This window comes from Anolis carolinensis, chromosome 5 (genome assembly GCF_035594765.1).
Source record: "Anolis carolinensis isolate JA03-04 chromosome 5, rAnoCar3.1.pri, whole genome shotgun sequence".
In the NCBI taxonomy this organism is placed as follows: Eukaryota; Metazoa; Chordata; class Lepidosauria; order Squamata; family Dactyloidae; genus Anolis; species Anolis carolinensis.
The window spans coordinates 150630081-150651400 of NC_085845.1; the positions used below are offsets into that span (position 1 = coordinate 150630081).

The following is a 21320-nucleotide window of genomic DNA, read 5'->3' on the forward strand; positions in this document are numbered from 1 at the left end:
CTTCTTGTACTGAAAACTCTCAAATAAAACAGACCAACAAAACCAAAACAAAACAAAAGATAGAAAATTCCAGCAAATCTATTTCTGTTTGCTCTTGAAATCCAGTAGACAACACATTTTTCATCCTAGGATGGGACAAGGCACGAGGCAGAGAAGCAGAAAGATCTCTGATTGTCTGTAGGATTGCCTCTTCCAGAAAAAAAAATTAAATTTCTTCTATTACAGGGACATTAGCTTACTGGGAATATTAAACACTACCGTGGTTGTAGCTAGAGTTTAATATTCCCAGTAAGAAGTCATTCTCCAATAGTTAAGCTTTTCTAACAGTATAAGACTAAACAATGGTCAATAAGCAGTGTCCAACAAAAGTTTTTGTTTCCCACTGAATGTACAAAAAAAACAACCCAAAAGAAACTGAGGAATTTTATTGGAAACATATTTTTTAAAATGGTGATCACTTAAATCTAAACTTGAAAATTATAGCCTCTGATTAAAGTATGGATGTGCTGAATAATAGAAGTGAAATTTCCTCAACAGCATTATACATTTAAGAAGCACTGCATTTTTTCAATAGAAAAACTAAATTTGCCCAAGTGGAGAATGCTTTCATTTATATCACAAACAAATATAGATTAAAGTGCATTCTGGTTTAACACGTACCGTTTAAAGCAGTTTCAAAAGTGGTTTCATGATGCAAATGATTGCAGAAGAAATCCTTGAACCAATTTGATGGTGATGACACAAACCACAGAGCACTGATGCACATTAAGGGCTTTGTTTTGCATGCTTTTGTGGGAGTTTGCTGTCTGGCCAATAAGAATTTGAAGCTGGCTTTGAACCACATTAAATGGTCAGTGTGGATGGGGCCTAAGTAGTGTTACTTAGATTAGTGATAAATGGGCCAGCTCCAATCTATATGCTATTGGTTGCTGATCTATAGGGAGTTTTCAGGAAAGAATGAACAGTTAGTCAATTATCATGAATTTCGTGTGGATCTCAGATGTGATATCCCCATATCAGATAGTTTAAGGACCTCTTCACATTGATGATGGCGTGCGGGGCAATCTGCCAGCCTCTGTGGCGGGGCGGCGGGGCAATCCTGGTGTTTTACGCTCCGCCTCACCTGTAGCTATATTTCCCCATCACATGTGGGGAAGCATTGCTGTGCATCTTCCCCCTGTGTTGTCTTCATTGTTCCCAATGGAAGCCTCACATGTTCTGGGTGGATTGTCCTAGAATGCTTGTGCCACGCTTGTGCCATGGAACGCTTGTGCCATTGATCAATGGAGCCGCCGGACGTTAGTGTGTTGTGTGATGGGTGGCGTGAGGCTCCGTGGATCGACTGTGCTGCAGGCGTCCTAGGACACCTGTGAAGACACATAAGATCAAGTCCTAAGAAGCAATGATTCTGTGACAGCAAAAACAACAGTTAAATTTATTATGATTCCCCAATGGCCGTGTCACGTATGGTGTATTATGATAACGTTACCCAAAAAGAGTATTTCTTTCAGGCTCTAACCAGAGAGCACTCTTAATACAGTCTTCCCACATCCTCCAGTGATACACAGCTGAAGACCACAAGTCATTTTTTATGCCAGAAACTTTTAAGTATGTCATGGTATCTTATGAAACATCAATCAATTCCTTGTGGCAATTTACCAGTGGAATGATGGTGATGGCGGATTAAGGCATATCTCTCTTGCACAATCATTGTTGTCTTCAGAAACAATGGTAAGATGGACAAGTTATTTTGAATTGTGCTTAAACATAATATGCCCATTAGCTTTCATGTACAGTACAGATGTTTTGTAAATAGTCAAGCTGCACGCTTAAATATAATTACCCAGAAGCTATTATTGAACTTGTTTAGGCTCAGGACGTATACCTTCTTGTGAAGGACTATGTGAATGTAGTTACCTTGCCAATGGTTGGGACCTTTTTCCTGCATATAGAAAGCTTTGGCTGACTCACATTATTGCCATTCCAGTAGAGACACCTGCCTTGTGCACAGCAGACTTCTCAAAGTTGGATTGGAAGACGCAATCAGCTCTGCCACCCTTTAATGCACTCGGATCCAATCTGGCCATTAGGAAAAGGAATGCCGAACCCATGCTTTTGGCTCACAGCCAAAGCAATTATTAAGGATTGGAACTAAAAAGAGATTCTTTCACACATATCTTGTTCCTTTGCAGGGTCACGTAGGGATAAAAAGTTCTGTAAGGTGGCCTTTCCCCAGGAAGAACTGAGGAAGCGGTTGACGCCTTTGCAGTACCATGTTACTCAGGAGAAAGGGACTGAAAGGTAAGGTAGAGGAGTGAGGTCAATGTGAAATAAGAGACCATTCCTTCTTGGCAGGATTGCTGTTTTCTTTTCTCCAGAACTTTACATTTTAAGGAAATTCTGCACTTGTTTGCTCACTTACATAAATCAACACCACTAAACAAGTCAGGAATTTGCAGTGTGGAGGGCAAGGTCATAGACTTCATAAATATAAAATGAACAGTATTTGGCCTCTTGGATTACATTTAGCGTCTGTTTTCGGTTTGCTGAAAAATGTGTGGAAGTAATGGTAGTTAAGAAACCCCCTTTGTTGTTATTTTGTAGGTATGGGTTTGGGAAGGGGAGACACCCAGTAAGCAGAACCAGAAGGGAAACAGCATTGTGCCATTAGAGCTGCAAATTTGAAGGTGGCCATTGTATGTGCAGACATTTTGGCTGGGAGACGAAGAGAGAGAGTAACATAATTTTGTTCCCTTCTATTTCAGTTCAGTTTCCTTTTTGAAGCACATGTGGAGAAAGTATTTATTGGCTCATTTGTGGCTGGAATGTCAAATCTTTTCAATAACTGCCCTCACATGGCTTTATTCCTTGGAAGCATGCCATAAATCCTAAAAGAGGATAGGGAGGGAGAGAGAAAAAGAGAGAGGAGCTCAATCCCAAGCTTCTAACATGAGTATAATTCCTCTCAGCTGAATTGAGCTTGAAGGGGTTGTCACCTTTTGCCAAGATCTAAACTATTTGGGTGTTTTGTTCTGACTGCGGAAGGTATAAACCAATCCTTATCCAGCTTCTGATCCAGTAGTAGTCGTGACATAAGCTTGTTGTCATTTCCAAAAAAAAAAAAAAACCCCGTAAAGTGCCCTTTTGCCACTCGTGGGGTCCTAGTGAATTGGCCACCCTTTCTGTACAAGAATATACTTTTAAATAGATTTTTTTCTGAATGGGGATGTCAGGAACCAAAGTGTTTTGTGTTTCTAAAACAGCTGGCAATGGCGTTCCTTCAAGCTCAGAATGAATTTACTGTAGTTTACATGTTTATCACAATGGTTTAGTGCATGAAAACAACTAGAGATTAGGTCATAAAAATTCTGTCTATATATATATATAGACTCATATATATATATATCTCATATATATGAGAGAAATCCCTCCCCCCAAAAGGGCAAAATGATAATAAAAACAAGCTGCAGAACACATAGACTTTTTGTTGAAGTAGCACAGCTGATTTGTATTAGATGAATGACCTCCTAGCCTTTAAGATTGTTAACTTAGAAAAATATTCCCTTAAAGCAATAATATTCCTTTTCAAATAAAAATATAGAGCACACACAGCTTGAAATCATGGGCAGCCCCCACTTCAATTTTATTTTTTGGTACTTGAACATGTTTTGGTGTCCGATCTTCCAGAAGGTTCTTGTACTAATGCTTTATGTACAGTTTAATGCAAGAGATCAGCATTAAGGCATACTGTCTGGAGAAGTAGTTAGAAAGATGCTTAGGCATAAAATGTTTTTTAAATGACCTTCTTGTTCAGATGGCAATTAAATAACTGGTTTAAATATGTCTAGTAACTTGTGATTTTATGCTTTGTCACTTGAATAGTACATAGCTTCACTTCTTTTGAAAGAAACATTTGTGTTCAGATTTTAATGGACAGATTTAAAAATATAGGACAATCATGCGTAACTTATTTGCTAATGGTTGCAGAAAATGTGTTGTTTGCAATTTATCAGACCATTTATGTGTTAATTCCAGAAGGTTTTCTTAAATTTTAAAAATATTATTGTATTGTTTCTATCATTCTAGTGCTTTTGAAGGGGAATACACATATCACAAAGATTCTGGAATATACAAATGTGTAGTTTGTGGAACTCCTTTGTTTAAGTAAGTAGATGCAATAAAGCTGTAAGATAATGATGGTTTATGATTCCTGAGTGTTATATAAGAACTATGTAAGGGAATGTTAAGATAGAACAAAATCTTTAATTTGAATTATGCCAACATGATCTAAATTCTTTTAGCCAGGTTTGGCAGTTTAGGGTTGTCCCATGACCTAAAGTGTCCTACGGTATCAAAAACCTGAAGCCTAGGGACAGACCATGGTGATGCCTACCCAATTTTAAACCATGCATTTTAAATTTACATTCTATCACTATTTATTTCAATAGTTGTACCATGTATTTAATATATGCATTTTATCATAATGTTTTTTAATATATTCATTTTTGTGTGTACTTTATAGTGGTGTGTTTTAGCTATGTTGTGCCCCAATCGAGCTGAGAGGAGAAATGGCTAACAAATAAAATGCATAATAATAATAATAATAATAATAATAATAATAATAATAATAATAATAACAACAATAACCCAAACGAAGTCTATACTGGCTCGGTCGTCACCCAGGATAAAAAGGACCGCGGTGGATGCTGCTGATTCTGGACATCCATCGACAAGTGGGCTACGGAATCATCAAAACCCAAATGAACAGTCACAGAAGCGGCAAAAATATACAATGCCAGAAAACCGCACAATTATGAAATGCTACTACAAATCTGAACCTCAAAGGCGTGGCTACCAAAAAAGGATGCATCAGCTATGGAAACAAGAGTACCCTGACTCACAGATAACAGAACCCCGACTGGCTGACCAACGAAGATTCATAATCAGAAACAAAGTGTTCAGTGAAGTTGAACTCGAAGAAATCCAGAAAATTTGCAAAGTAGATTACCATCAGACCACAGCACAGACAGCAGCAGAGACTCCAGCAACACTTGGAATGGTGGAACAGATTGAACCAGAAGAAAGTGTGGAGCTTTTGCAAGAATTTGAGGAACCAGCACTTGAAACATCTGCTGAACCACCAGGAACCTTGACAGCAAGACAACAAGAGCTCAAGGATAAGATCATGGCTCATGCTGCAGCAAATGCAATAAGACAGCGGCTCCCAACTCTAAAAACAGTGCCCAAGAGACACCTGGCGCCTCTCATGAAAGATGTGAATGCAGCACTCTCCACTGTCCAAATAACATCAATTGAACAAACAAACCAGTTTGCCTACAGTGCAGCAGTGATAGTAACAGAAGAACTTGGGCTCCTACAACCAAGGCAGCCCCAAAGAAAATCGACTGGAAAACCAAAGTGGAAGGTCAGGCTAGAGTTGAAAATCAAGAAACTTAGATCAGATGCAAGTAACCTGAAAAATATGAAAGAGAGGAAACTGAAGAATGACAAAATCAAGCAATACCTGATCCGAAAGTACTGGCTGAACACCAGAAAAATTGAAGAAGCTTTGGAAATCGTGAAAGAACAAATTACAGCAACAGCCAGAAAAATTGAAAGGTATGAAGCCAGAATCATCCAGTACAGACAAAATCAACTGTTTCAATCAGACCAAAGACGGTTCTACCAGAGTCTGAACCAAACAACAGACACAGTAACCATAAAGCCAGAGAAAACTGCAACAACAAAGTTCTGGAAAGAACTTTGGGAAAATAATAAAAACTACAACAAAAACGCTGGGTGGATAAAGGAGTTTGAAGGAAAATTCTCACAGAACAAAATGGAACTGATGGAAATAACAACTGAAATGATCAGCAAACGAGTGCAAAAAGTCAAGAACTGGACATCGCCTGGTAGTGATCAACTTCATGGATTTTGGCTCAAACATCTGATTAGTTTACATGGAAAAATGGCCCAACAATTCAATGAGATGCTGCAGAAAGGAAGTATCAGTGAATGGCTAACAACTGGAAGAACATACCTGATACAAAAGGATCCAGCAAAAGGAGCAGCACCAGGAAACTACAGGCCAATAACGTGTCTGCCCACTATGTTTAAACTACTGACTGGCATTATAGCTGACAGAATTCAAGACTATCTTGAAGAAAAAAACATCTTGCCAGATGAACAGAAAGGCAACAAACGGAAAAGCAGGGGCACAAAAGACCAGTTATTGATTGACAAAATGATTCTGGAGAACTGTAAGAGCCGAAAAGCTAATCTTCACATGACGTGGATTGACTACAAAAAGGCCTTTGACTCACTCCCACACAGCTGGATCATCAAGTGCCTGGACGCCATCGGGATTTGTAAAACAGTTGGCACCTTCATTGAAAACATGATGGAGCACTGGAAAACTGAACTGTTTGTTGGAAATGAAAGCTATGGACTTGTCAACATCAGGAGAGGAATTTTCCAGGGAGATTCATTGTCCCCTCTGCTTTTCATTATTGCCATGATCCCTCTGTCAACAATCTTACAAAAAACAAATCTCGGCTATCAAATATCTAAGAATTCTCACAAAATTTCACATTTGATGTACATGGATGACCTGAAGCTATATGGGAAAACGGAAACTGAAATCCAGTCTCTGACCAACACTGTCCGAATTTTTAGCACTGATATCAACATGGAGTTTGGTTTGGACAAATGTTCGACAGTGGCATTGAAGAAGGGAAAAATCATTGAAAGTGAGGGCATAAATATGCCCAATGGCCAAACAATAAAGTGTCACCAGCCAGAGGCCTATAAATATCTGGGCATACTACAGCTGGACAACATCAAGCATGAACATGTGAAAACTGTGGTCAGCAAAGAATACACACAAAGGGTCAGAAAAATTCTCAAAAGCAAGCTCAATGGAGGCAACACCATCAAGGCCATAAACACCTGGGCCATACCTGTCATAAGATATACTGCTGGCATTATAAATTGGACACAGGTGGAACTGGACAATTTGGACAGAAAAACAAGAAAACTCATGACCATTCATCATTCACTGCACCCTCGCAGTGATGTTGACCGGCTATATCTGCCTAGAAGATCAGGGGGCAGAGGACTCTTACAAGTAAAGCAAGCAGTCAAAGAAGAAGAACATGCCCTGGCAGAATATGTCAAGCAAAGTGAAGAACCTGCTTTGATTGAAGTCAAAAATCAGAAACTCCTCAAAACACAGCAGACAAAAAACCAGTACAAGAAAACTGCACTACAAACTAGAGCTGACAGCTGGCACAACAAAACACTGCATGGAAAGTTCCTTGACAAAATTGAAGGAAAAGCTGATAAGGAGAAGACCTGGCTCTGGCTCACGAATGGGACTCTGAAGAAGGAGACAGAAGGCCTGATCCTTGCAGCCCAGGAGCAAGCCATCAGAACAAATGCAATTAAGGCCAAGATTGAAAAATCAGCTGATGACCCAAAATGCAGACTGTGCAAGGAAACCGACGAAACCATTGATCATATCCTCAGCTGCTGTAAGAAAATCGCACAGACAGACTACAAACAGAGGCACAACTATGTGGCCCAAATGATTCATTGGAACTTATGCCTCAAGTACCACCTGCCAGCAGCAAAGAACTGGTGGGATCACAAACCTGCAAAAGTATTGGAAAATGAACATGCAAAGATACTGTGGGACTTCCGAATCCAGACTGACAAAGTTCTGGAACACAACACACCAGACATCACAGTTGTGGAAAAGAACAAGGTTTGGATCATTGATGTTGCCATCCCAGGTGACAGTCGCATAGATGAAAAACAACAGGAAAAACTCAGCCGCTATCAGGACCTCAAGATTGAACTTCAAAGACTCTGGCAGAAACCAGTACAGGTGGTCCCGGTGGTGATGGGCACACTGGGTGCTGTGCCAAAAGATCTCAGCCGGCATTTGGAAACAATAGACATTGACAAAATCACCATCTGCCAACTGCAAAAGGCCACCCTACTGGGATCTGCACACATCATCAGAAAATACATCACACAGTCCTAGACACTTGGGAAGTGTTCGACTTGTGGTTTTGCGAAACGAAATCCAGCATATCTATCTTGTTTGCTGTGCCATACAACGTTGTTGTGTTGATAATAATAATGTATTTGTATTATGTACCTATCACAATTTATTATTCAAACACACATTTTCCTGACTGGAAGTTAAAGATCAATGTGAAATGAAGAGATTTTCCTTGTAATTTACATGTGCAGATTGGCTAAAGAGTGTTTAATTAAGCCTAACTTCATGATAGATTCTCCTTAGTGGTGCTGTAAGTTGGAAATAACTTGAAAGCTTCCAACAACAACATGATTTTAGCCAGAAGGAGGATGCAGAGAAGAAAGGAGGGCAAACTATGTACCTGGATAGAAGTGATTTTTAAATAAAACTTCTGCCGGATTTCTCCCTTCCCCTAATTGTTTATTCAAGCTCTGTTTAATGTTATACAGTGTAAAATAAAGAATTTCAGAGAGTTCTAATAGCCTTCTGTGCTTCCTTTAAATCAGCTGTGTGTCCATTTCACAGCCCAATCAGCTGATCAGCCTTTCCTCTTTTTAAAAGTGGACATGTGCTGAAGCAGTCTCCACAGCAGGGAGGGAAGAAATTCACATTTTTTTGATGAGTCATCAATATACAGTGATGTGAATATGCACAATTTCTGGCTGGAATCGGGATAAAAGGGGACCTTTTTATTCCATATTTTTTAGCTGTTGCAGCGAATCAATGCACATTTAGTGCTAACGTCATGTAGCCACTCCCCTTTTAAACTCGGGAAATCCCATGTTTTAGGTGCTGTGTAGATGAGTCCTCAGTAGCCCATTAGATTCTACCAGAACAAAAATATCCTTGTAAAACAGAATAATAAAATTGTAATATTTACCTCTCAACACCAACAGATGGTCATTATATCTACCCTTGTTCTAATTAGTGTTTTTTGTTTGATTGTTTAATTAAGCCAGTAGTTCTCAACCTGTGGCTCCCCAGGTGTTTTGCCTACAACTCCCAGAAATCCCAGCCAGTTTACTAGCTTTTAGGATTTCTGGGAGTTGATGGCCAAAACATCTGGGGGCCCACAGATTGAGAACCACTGAATTAAGCTATTTCAATCTTGCAGTACCAATCCATGAACATATTAAGGTAGTTGATAAATCTTACCCCTGAGATGTAATTTTTGTACTAAACTTAGAAATGTGCAAATTATACAAGGCCAAGGTAAAACTATTCCATGTGTATTATACATGCTACTTGCAGGAAAATCATCTAATGCAGTCATTTACTGTGATAATCCAGAAGTGCAGCTGCACCAGCTCTACAAGCCAGCAGCTTCAAATGGGCACCTACACATGCTGAACAGTGCTTGTATCTCTTGCTGAGTTAATACAGTAATTTACAACATTAGAAAATATAATAGATTGTAAAAATAATGACACTACCAAGCATATAATATCTTACGAGTAAGGATCTCAAGGGGATGAAAAGTTGCCAAAAACCAGACCTAGACATTTTTCATGGCTCCATTTGGCTCCTATAATGCAGTTGGGTCCCCTGACCCCGATTTTAGCACAGCTTAATATGCACAGCAGAGGAAGAAAAGTTAGAAAAGTTCCCAGCAAGCTTTTTCTACATCAGGGCTTCTTAAGCCCTTTTCACTTGTGAGCCCTTTCCATCAGAGAAATATTTATAGATATGTAAAATAGGCATACATATTCAAACATTTACTGATAATAAATCAGCACTTGTAAAGCTTGCTAAACAGGCTAAATTTCCTTTTTGTGAAGTATAGTTGAAGCAATTTCTGTAGCTTCCACTTTTAGCACATTTGTGTAAATGGGTGGTCAGTTCAGAAACCTTTTACTGACGCCAAATTTTTTGTGATCCCAACATTGAGCTAGGAAGACCCCATTTTAGGTCAGAACTCACAGTTTAAGAAGGAGTGTTCTAGATGAAGTCTAATATATGATCAACTCTGTTTGAAAGCCCGGGCTCATCTCTACACGGCATGTTATGACATGACTTTTAAGATCTATTATTACCCCACTTCCTCTTATGTCATTTTGTAACATTTGTGATGAAGAGATTTTGACATCCTGAAAACTTACATAAATATCTGTCTATTTTTGGATAGATTTGTCTATTTAGATGTATTTGTTTATATGTACATTATATTAAATATATTTAGGTATTTATTTATAAATAAAAATTTAGACACATTAACTTTGGAATTTGCCTTATTATTCAAATACATTTTAGGATTCACCCACTCTTCCTGTTGTGTTGGTTCCAACCCAATGACCTCTACTTACTTCCTTAGTGTTCCCTGTGTTAAGTTTCATTTTTTAACAAAACATCTGACAGTTCTTGCATTTTGTTGTTTCAGCATGCAGACCAAACATGTAGGCTATAGTTTTCTACCTCATAAAAATAACTTGAAAGAAAAATCACTAACCAAACTTAGCCATTTATAGTACAATTATCCAGTCAAAGCTGATGCAATGGATGAGCTGCTAAGTGAAATGGCTAGCAAGATTTTTCTACAAAAGGAAGAATCATGCTCAATATCTAAAATAAAATTTGATGGATCCAAGGATCCATCACCAATCCTGATTATGATTGTGCAGGATTTACTTTGTGATGGTTCATCAGTAGTAAAGGACTGATAAATTCTTCTAGATAGAATTTAAAGACATAGCTATGATAGTCTGGATCAGTATGTAAAGGGATCTTGTAGCATTTTGGAGACTAATAGCGAGAAATTTCATCGTTAGTCTCCAAGGTGCTACAGGATCCTTCTGGCTAGAGTGTTTTTTGCAAGTTATAGTCCAATAATATAAATTTCCCAAACCCTGGAAATATGTATCCATATGATATGCCTGCTGGGTTTCAGAAACTCACACACTGACCCATAAGTGCCTTTGTTTGACAGTATTGCACCCTTTAGCGTAAGGGTGTTCATTTGTAATGGAGATTACCTCTTTGATTCATGGTGCCGGTAGACTTTATTGAGCACCATTAGAATTTATTTCTGGTGGAAGAACATTTCTTTTTGCCCTGTTGTACTTCGAAGCCATATGGAACACTTCCCTTTGAAAAATTGTTGCATAACAAAGAGGTCATTTTTCTCATATCCCCTCTCCCTCCCCTCATTTTATTTTAACCTGCTGTGTTTTTTTGGCTTTTTTCATCATTATCAAATATTTCAGCTAGCATGCGGTGGGCCAGAATTCATTACAAAGCCTCACCTTGCACTAAGTTTATTTCTGTGCTCAGCACACCAGCAGTATGTAATCTGTGCTTAGTGAAAAATGTGTATAATTTGCCAAACACATCAATGTCTTCTTATAGATTAAAGGAACCTGCCATTTCCCACTCTATTTGGGCATATTTCCCTGACTAAAGTAACATCTTTGACAAAGAATCCCGCTGATAGGTTCTTGTATCTTGCTGTGGCAGCTGTGAATGTATATAATATATATACACATACACACACGCACAAAGCACAGAGGTTGTTAATTTGTGATATATGTCTGGTTGGAGCATGCCCGCTAATTGGTTTGAGAGTTAGATCTAGACAATGCTGCTTCTAGCTATTTGTTCAGATAGGCCTAGTCATAGGGTTAATTCTGCTTGACAGCACTTCAGCAGCATCTCGAAAGTAATTACCCAACTTAGGTTTTCCCACAGCTGAACTGCGAGCTTCAAAGGCTTCTGAGTTTAGAACTATTATTACGCTATATCTGGAACATGATGTTCCCACAAAAGCTAATTTCCCCCCTTTCCCCCTCCACCTCATTATTAAGTATACAGCCTACTGAGTTCATTTGTGTTATGCTAAACACTTTAAATGACACATTAAGCAGACAATTGGTAGTACTAGTATGTTTTGCATATACTCTTGTTCAGTAGGAATTCATAAGGAGGCTGAATTTTCAACCTCCTTAAGGGAAACTTGTGCATTTATTTCTTGGTGTACATGTGTGGTGGGGATGTGTAAACATGTGCATTGATATCACTATCCAAATAAAATACTCTTCAAAAGAATAAATAAATAAATGTTTAAAAATTAATTAATACACAGCAATGATCCATTGTTTTCTATGCCGATTTTACCAGTTTTGTAAATTAAATGATCTTGTTGCAAATGTGAAAATACAGCGAAAATGTGTATTTGAGAACAAATTTCATTAAAGCAGAGATGTATAGGTGTTGTTTCTTACTCTTAACCTAAAGAATTATTTTAACTAAAAAAATCCCCCTCTCCTCTCTTCTCTCTCAGATCAGAAACAAAGTTTGACTCCAATTCAGGTATGTTTTTAAGTTTCTAATCTTTACGCTGAATACTCTGTTTTCATGTTACTCTCAAAAGGGCAATTTATCATGTACAATTTTAACTTTAAACAGTCTGGAACAGCCAGATCTTTATGGCAATCTCAGATTTCAGAATACCATATACAGTGATTTTATTCTTTCCATAGGTGCATGTCTCTTTTTAATTTTACTCTTTCATGTTCAGATGATTGCACGGAAACAATGTCAGTTTTGCATTAGGTTTTGAATGATATGGGGCTGAGGGAAATGGACTTTGGGAATATTGCCTGATTTAAAAGGTTGTTTTTCTTCCTGGAGGACAAGGCTTTTGCATGATGGCTGAGCAAGCCATAGATCAGGAAACAGGTTATTTGTCATCGAAGGTCCATACAATGTCTATGTATACATGCATTCTAGTCAAGGATGTAGATTTGTTTCTAGGTGGTTAACCAAATTGTCGGGTTCTTTTATATTTATAAGAAATATGAATGTGTTAGGCTGTAAGAATGCAAACATTTTAAAATTATATTTAATTTTAACAGAGCAGAATGTACATTATTATAAACATACCTACTTTAAAAAAATGGAGTAGTAGTGATAATGCCTGTTTCTTAGTTTTTTAGGCAAAATTCATAGATGGGAATGCCTTTATAATGACAAATTCAAAATGTAACGCAAGAGCTGGCATTCTTCAGATACTTTTGTTTGGTTAGATAGTAAAAATCCTGTTGAAGAGAGCTACAGAATTCAAAGCTCATTTACTATTATGGGATTTACAGTTGGTTTTATTAAATGCATTATCTGCATATGGATTTTGTGTCTTGTTCTTATGACACAACAATACAATTTCTGGTATTTTATGTTCAGTGTAGTTATTTTCTGATGCAGCATGCTTTTAAAGTTGCTACCCTATATTATATCAACTGAGCTATTTTCTAGGGGAAAGGATAGCACAATATAATAAATTTTAAAAAGCATTCTACATTACAATAAATGCAAGGGAGAGTTAAAATTACAATATATGAATATAAACAACATCTAATTATTAAAAACAAAAAGATTGTTAAAATGCTGGGATAATCTCAGCTTTGTAAAGGATCATTTGATACAGCCACCAATTACCAAATTTTCAGAACTTTTTGATGAGAACTAGTAACATTAACCTAAGAATAGGTCAATATTCCTTACCAAAAACATGTAATAATAACAACAACAGCAATAATACATTTATTCTTATAACTCGCCTCCGTCTCTCCGAAGGGCCTTGGGGTAGCTTATATGGGGACCAAGCCCAGAACAAATTAAGATCAAGGAACAAAATTAAAACACATAATAAAAACAATATAATTTAAACCATTAAAACCAAGAAAATAAAACCATCATAAAATACATCAATTGACATCACAAAACCAAAAAACGTACCTATTAAGATTTGCGAGGGAAGGTCCATTCTTGTGCAAAATGCAGAACAATAGGACCAGGACTGGGAGTAAATAAATTAGGACTGGCAGGGATGGTTACAAGCTAAACTGTTATTTGAAGGCACGTTGAAACATCCAAGTTTTCAAGTCTTTAAGGAATGTGGACAAGGTGGGGGCTAATCTGATTTCCTTGGGGAGAAGTTCCAGAGCTGGGAGGGCACCACTGAGAAGGCCCTCTCCTTTGCCCCCCTCTAACCATGCTTGTGATGGAGGTGGGAGCGAGAGAAGGGCCTCCCTGGCAGATCTTAGAGCTCATGCCTATTTGTAGGGAGATATACGGTCACGAAGTTAAGTAGGACCCGCACTGTTTCTTATTCCTATAGTATGGCCACCATTTGAAGTTAACTTCCTTGTAAACTTTTAACCTTTTCATAGCTAGGGCATAGGATGAGTCGAATCATTACACAGAATCCAATGTTTCTTTATTATTTACTCATTTCTGTTTTTCTCATTAGGCCCCATATAATAAAAACACAATGTCTCAAAAGGCAAAGGTGTGACCAAATAATGGTAGATGGAGTTAGCCTGCCTTCATTTGGGCAGGAGGTCCACAATCAAGTTGGTCCTTCATTAAACAGAACAAAACAAAACTCTTGTGTAAAACGTAGAACAGAATGTTCACTGAAAATCCTGAATTTCAGCAAGTTAATATAGGCAAAGGTAGTTAAATACTCTTTAATTAATACACAGTTACTTTACTCAATGGCTAGGATGATAGTCCTTTGGGTTAATGTTTCCTTAAATACCCTATGACCCTCTCTCTAGACTGCTTCTTCAAACTTCTTTTTTTGTCTACCAAACACATATTGCTCAAGTTCCCCTTTTTCATCATTCTGCTTTTAATAATATACAGTGCCCTGGGAGATTTCCCTCTCCATACACATAGATCTTGTCCACCTGTATTCTTCCTCAGTCATTTCTACCCTGCCTTCCAGTTTTTCCTCAGCCTTCAGCTTCTGATGCCGGTTTGTATGCTTCAGGCTTTGTTCAGCCTTTTCTGGCTTTTTATCTCCCGCTTTCTGCCTTCCTGGCCACCTGTCACCAGCTGTTTTGTCTTCATCAGTTGCTCTGAGATGACTGAACTGAACTTGACAGATTGACATACTTTTCAGTCACGCAAGCTCCTGCTAATCAAATTCCAGATTTTTCTAAATGAGGAGTGGGCAACTGTTGTTGGCTTGGGACTCTTTTCACCCCTAGCTAGCATAGCCAATGATGAAGGCTTATGGAGCTTGTAGTTAGTTTAAAGCATCTGAAGAGTGACTGTTTCCTACCCTTGAATTAAACAAAGGGCATAGATGACCATACAGTTAGACTTCTGTTCTTGTTTTTGTGTGCCTTCCAAGTTGTTTCTGAACCTATCACATAGTTTCCTTGGTAAGATTTGTTCAGAGGGGCTTTGCTTTTGGCCTTAGTCTGAGGCTAAGAGAACATTACTTGCCCAAGATCATCCAGCAAGTTTCCATGGTTGAGTGGGATTGTGAACCTGATCTTGGAATCATAGTTCAGTGCTCAAACCATACACAATGTTGCGTTTCTAATAAGACATTACAATAATTGTATGAAAATATGGTGTATAAAATAGAAATCTTTCTTATATACAATACAACACACATATTTGTGGAACCATTATATGCATTTTTAGTTATCCATAATTAAGATTAGGGAGTTATTCACATAGAGCTTCTAGTACAAGCTACACCCTCTTTTCAGTTCCTTTGTTGCTTTACCTCATTATGTTCTGCTTTTCTGTAAGAACCATGAATTATAGAAAGGACATAAGGAGGTTTGGGAAATGTTGCACATTTACTCCATTGGGAACTTTCTAAAATGCTTTCATTATACTTTGGGTCTGTTATAGGGCAGGCCTGGGTAACTGTGTCTCCCCCAAATATAATTGGACAACATCTCCCAATGGGTTAAGCCCTTGGGCCGGCAGACTGCTGACTTGAAGGTTGGGTTGCTGACCTGAAGGTTGCCAGTCCAAATCCAACCCAGGGAGAGCCTGGATGAGCTCTCTGTCAGCTCCAGCTCCATGCGGGGACATGAGAGAAGCCTCCCACAAGGATGGTAAAACATCAAACATCTCCTGGGCAACGTTCTTGCAGACGGCCAATTCTCTCACACCAGAAGCGACTTGCAGTTTCTCAAGTTGCTCCTGACACCGGAGGGGGGGGGGAGCGTTGGTGAATGGGAGCTGTAGTCCAACATCCAGAAGGCCACATGTTCTCTATCTATAGGCTCAGATGGAATATGACAGAACCGCACAAAAGCCTGGCTGTTTTATGGTCTTCTTGGCCGAATATCGCAGTTTTGTCACTTCTTTAATTAAAGGGGGGGGGGTCTTTGAATACTGTTTTTGTTGCTCTGTTTCTGCAGAGCAATTCAGAACATTCATTTTCTCCTTCCTTGGACAAACCCTCTGTGTGTAGAGCGGAAATGTAGTTGAAAACCATTTGTAAAGCCTAGCTACTATCCTTTGAGGAAAGCTTGATAATTTCTGTGCTTTTTTGTGAGAATAACATGAAGAATAACACAGATTTATTTCCTTGCAATAAAAGTGGAGTCTGGTATGCAGTTAGTTATGAAAGGTTCAATTTATTAATTTTAGCTCCAAAATCTGGAAATATCATACAAGGCTGACATACTGTGAGAAAAAAAATCTATGTAACATAAATGTGATCAGAGCATTTCACTTCAAAGTGAAACAAAAAATTAAATTAATGCTCAATATTCATCATGCCGATGGCTATAACATATGTACAACAATGCACATGCTTCATTTCAATGACGAGAAGTTTACTTTAATAACAGAAACAGCTCTGACTGAAAGGAATTCTCCTCTCACTGTAGAGACTTCTGTGTGAGAAAACAATTATGCTTACTGTTTTTGAGTTTTAATGTCATACAATAAAATGTGTGTGCAATAGGATTTGTATTTATATTCTTCAGGAAGGGTATTGTAAGAAATTGGAGTAATATGCATTTCATGGGCAGCTGACACAAGGGAAAGAGATACTTCCATAGAAATCTGTTGCCTTGTGGGAACATTTTTGAATTACTGTAAGCGAACAAAGAATGGTTGTTGGCTAACAGGAATTGGAGTAATACCCACTTGTTAAAAAGGAATATGTTCCATACATTTTGTGCAAATAATATTACTGAGGTTTCATTATTTATTGGAATCCTCTTAACAGTTTGACTAAAAATAACTTCTGGTATCAAATATTTTGCTACTATATAGGCAGCGTTAACATGGGTGGATTTAGGCTTATTTCCCTGTGGGTGGTGGATTCTCTTTAGCAAATCAAAGAAGGAACTGCTTTTCTCTGAGATCATTTGTTTTTCATACTGCTTTTATTGTTACTTAAAATAAAAGAAGAGATAAACATGTGGGCATCAAGAAACCACAGTTGAGAAACAAAATACAGTATATAATTCTTACAGTATTAATCCTATACGTGTTTGCTTAGAAGTATGTTCCAGTGGTTCTAATGAAGCTTTTGCTAAACGGTCTAAACTAAACATTTTGTACTGATTTTTGAATGATTCTTTCTCTTTCTTCCTGTTAGTTGTTCAGTTGGATACACTTGACGTAAACTCTATATATTAATACGATGGTAACATGTGTTTATTGTTTTACATTTGTTGCATTTCACCACTCCTTATACAATTATTGGTGCATTTAGGATTTGTCCAACTTTGTTTTTCGGATATATTGCCACTATTCTTTTTCAGGAGAGCGTATCTAAAACATTACTGGTCTTAAGAGCATTCTCTCAAACTCTCTCAAGTTGGCAGGAACAGTCCCAATTAAACCTCTGCTGTCCCACTTTTGCAGCTACTTTTAATTCGTCCTAGTTTCCTTCCCCACATTATCCCTTTTGTCTTCAGCTTACTTCCATTGCTGCAAACAAGGGTTCATTATCTCAACCAAATGGGGAGGAGAGGATGGAACCTCCTTTTTAGGAGGTTCAGCACAAACCAAGGAGCCCCCGGTAGCGCAATGGCTAAAAGCCTTGTGCTGGCAGGACTACAGATTTGAAGGCTGGGTTGCCGACCTGAAGGTTGCCAATTCGAATCCAACCTGGGGAGAGCGTGGATGAGCTCCCTCTATCAGCTCCAGTTCCATGCGGGAACATGAGAGCAGCCTCCCACCAGGATGGTAAAGAATCAAACATCTGGGTGTCCCCTGGGCAACATCCTTTTAGATGGCCGATTCTGTCACACCAGAAGTGACTAGCAGTTTCTCAAGTCACTCCTGACATGAAAAAAACCACAAACGAAACTGCTACAGCTGCCTTACATTGGCAGTCTTCAGAAAGAACTTGAAGACCTGGCTGTTCCAATGTGCCTTCCCAGATTAATAGGAAATCTCCAACACCAAGTCCCATAAGCACTTTATTAGAACTAAGATCGTATATCGCACTCTGCACTTGCCCTAGAAGCCTTATATATCACCTGTCACGTCAGCACTTTTAATCTTGTACCCATTACTCTGGCCCGGCCCAGTTTTATTGTGTTTTAGCGTATTGTTTATTGCTTGTTGTTTATACTGTTTTAATTGTTTTTAATTTGCCTTTTGTTTTGTATTGTTATATTGTGTGTTGAGGCCTTGGCCTTTGTAAGCCGCATCGAGTCCTTCGGGAGATGCTAGCGGGGTACAAATAAAGTTTAATAATAATAATAATAATAATAATAATAATACAGCTTCCTTTAAAATGTAACTTTTTTCCAACTTTGCCACACTCTCATGTTGCTGGACATATGTCTCCCAGTTTACATCTGTGAAATGTATGTAAGAGTGGGAAAAATCCCTTCATAGATATGTACTTCCTGTGTTTCAGTGTCATGTCAAGATTTCAGTCCCAATTCACTAGTATGATAATGCTACAGAAGTAAAGAAATTCTAGTGTATTTGATACCTAGCCCATGATCATCAACCAAAAGTCAGAATAAGAATGATGGCATTGTGAAAAAAGGTAAAGAGGGTTGGTGCTCGTCTTCATTTCTAAGCGGAAGAGCCAGCGTTGTCCATAGACATCTCCAAGGTCATGTGGCCAGCATGACTGCATGGAGCGCCTTTACCTTCCCGCTGGAGCGGTACCTATTGATCTAGTCACATTTGAATGTTTTCGAACTGCTAGGTAGGGCTAACAGTGGGAGCTCACCCCGCTCCCGGATTCGAACCGCCAACCTTTTGGTCGCAAGTTCAGCTGCTCAGCGATTTAATCCACTGCGCCATCAGGGGCTCCATTGTAGGAAAACAAGGGCCATTTTAGACCAAAACATTATTATTTAGCAACTTCCCATGACTTTTTGGAAAAGGGAGTCAACTACACTTTGGACCAGTAGAATCTAAACAATAATTACAGACAAAAAAGCCCAACCAAGGAATTTGAGATTGTTGTGGAAGGTATTTGAGTGCCCATGCAGAGACATCAAAATAAGCACACTTATGTTGACAGAAATGTATTGTCAAAAAAATGTTTCATGGTAGCTATATTGGTCACCCAGCAAAAAACACCAAATCCACATTCAGCTTGCAATTTGGTTAGCCCAAAAGCATATAATATATCCCAATGACTTGAAGATTTTGTTTCTTCATCAGATGACAGATGATAAATCATATGAAGGAAAAAGTATACCATTATTGTGATGAAATCACAGTACATTTTAGGCCACAATAGTATAGGAAGTATGTGTCAATACAAACAGCCCCCCTCTCCCTGACCATAAAGTGAGACCAATAAAATAGGGTCGACAAGGTTTAGCTTTTCCCTTTGAAGCATAAAACATTCCCATCTGATAAGTATATCTATCTATCTATCTATCTATCTATCTATCTATCTATCTATATCCAGTAGAGGATGGCAGTGAGAGAGAAACTCTTTTTGGTGTAAGGAAGATAGAATGTTTCTGAACTAAGTGCAAAGTTAGGTGGAAAGGCATTAGGGGTGCGATCAAATTAATGTAGATAAAATACACCAAAAACACTGAAAAGGGTGTTCACAAGAGGTCCACAGAGAAAGATCAAATTTGTAATGAAAACTAAGTGACAATATTTTTGTACTTGGTATAACACTAGGACTGGATATAGTAAGAAAGGAAAAGTGAATCTGTGGTAACTCCAAAGTCTGCACACCAGTTTAGAAGTTTGTGGACTCTATGAAGTTGAATGGATAGGATGATAAGAGGAAGAAAAAGATGAGTGGACTTTTTGGATAAGTATGTGTACTTCTTTTAAGAACAAAGTAGATTTTTTTCTGTAGGCTTATATTTCAGGTGTTAAGAGATGTACAGATGGAGAAAGGATGTGGTATGGGAAACATGTGCGGTTGGAGTTGAAGAAAAGGCAAGAATTTCAGAGTAGAAATTATTTGATGGAGGAGAAAGCAGAGGGTTGAAGCAAAAGATATGAAGAGGGTCAGATTGAGCTTATTAGCCTTTTTCATTGTGGCAGAAACTTGTGAGAATTAGTTTCCTTGGAACTAACAGAGGAGATCAGGAAACGTAAAACATAGTAGAAGGCCTGTGTTTTTTTTCTACAGGGTCTAATGTACATAAGAAGAAACCCATTCAGAATTTGTTCCTTCTCCATAATATTGCTCTTAACATTGTCTATGCTTGAGTTTAGATAGAAATGACACAAACTTCCTGCATTTTCCTTTGAATTTCATGATCTTCCAGAACTTTGAAAAAGTTATGTTTTGTCCAGAAGTTCTACAACACTTTGGAAAATTACTGTCCAAGAAGAAGAAGAAGAAGAAGAAGAAGAAGAAGAAGAAGAAGAAGAAGAAGAGGAAGAAGAAGAAGAAGAAGAAGAAGAAGAAGAAGAAGAAGAAGAAGAAGAAGAAGAAGAAGAAGAAGAAGAAGAAGAAGAAATTTTTCTACATGCTATTGTCACACATCATCCATTTAGGCTGCAAATAAATATATTATTATTTAGGTTTCACAAAACTCTTTAATTTACCTGCAAGAGACAGATTTTCCACTTTTCTTTACTAAATTTGTCCATAAGAGATCAAGAAGAAAGCAAACTTAGACATGTTGGCTGTCACATCAGCCACATTGAGTTCAATAGTAGTAAGTAGTACGTACTTAAAAAAATTATTGTTGTATTTTTTATGTCATTGAATGTTTGCCTTTTATGCTGTGAGCTGCCCTAACTCCCCATATTGGAGATAGGGTGGGATAGAAATAAAGATTTACTTACTTACTTACTTACTTACTTTATATTAGTTGAGTGGCAGTGTTTTCATAATAGCAGTACATATTTATACGTAAGTTGAATCCAGAGTATCTACCCAAAATGTAGAGACTACTGGTCGAAATGGCATTGTTTGCAGGATTTATTACTACCTTTAATCATTTAAAGAATTCCAGGAGGGCAGAAACATAGTGTCTCGAATAACCCAGGCATGGGCTGGGAAACTGTCTAGTGGAGACATACACCATATAAACTACAGCCACCCCCATTGCAAAGG

At 38.1% G+C, this 21320-nt stretch overlaps 1 protein-coding gene across 5 annotated transcripts in view; it reads left to right on the plus strand.

Moving 5' to 3' along the window:
* msrb3 (methionine sulfoxide reductase B3) overlaps positions 1 to 21320 on the plus strand; it is a 78751-nt gene that overhangs the window by 32969 nt on the left and 24462 nt on the right. For 4 of the 5 annotated variants that reach the window (XM_008111072.3, XM_008111075.2, XM_008111074.2 and 1 more), the window contains 3 exons: positions 2193 to 2301; positions 4087 to 4164; positions 12321 to 12349. In XM_008111072.3, coding sequence (XP_008109279.1) covers positions 2193 to 2301; positions 4087 to 4164; positions 12321 to 12349 — 216 coding nt within the window. The remainder of the gene's footprint in view (positions 1 to 2192; positions 2302 to 4086; positions 4165 to 12320; positions 12350 to 21320) is intronic. The other variant, XM_062982563.1, reaches the window with a different exon arrangement.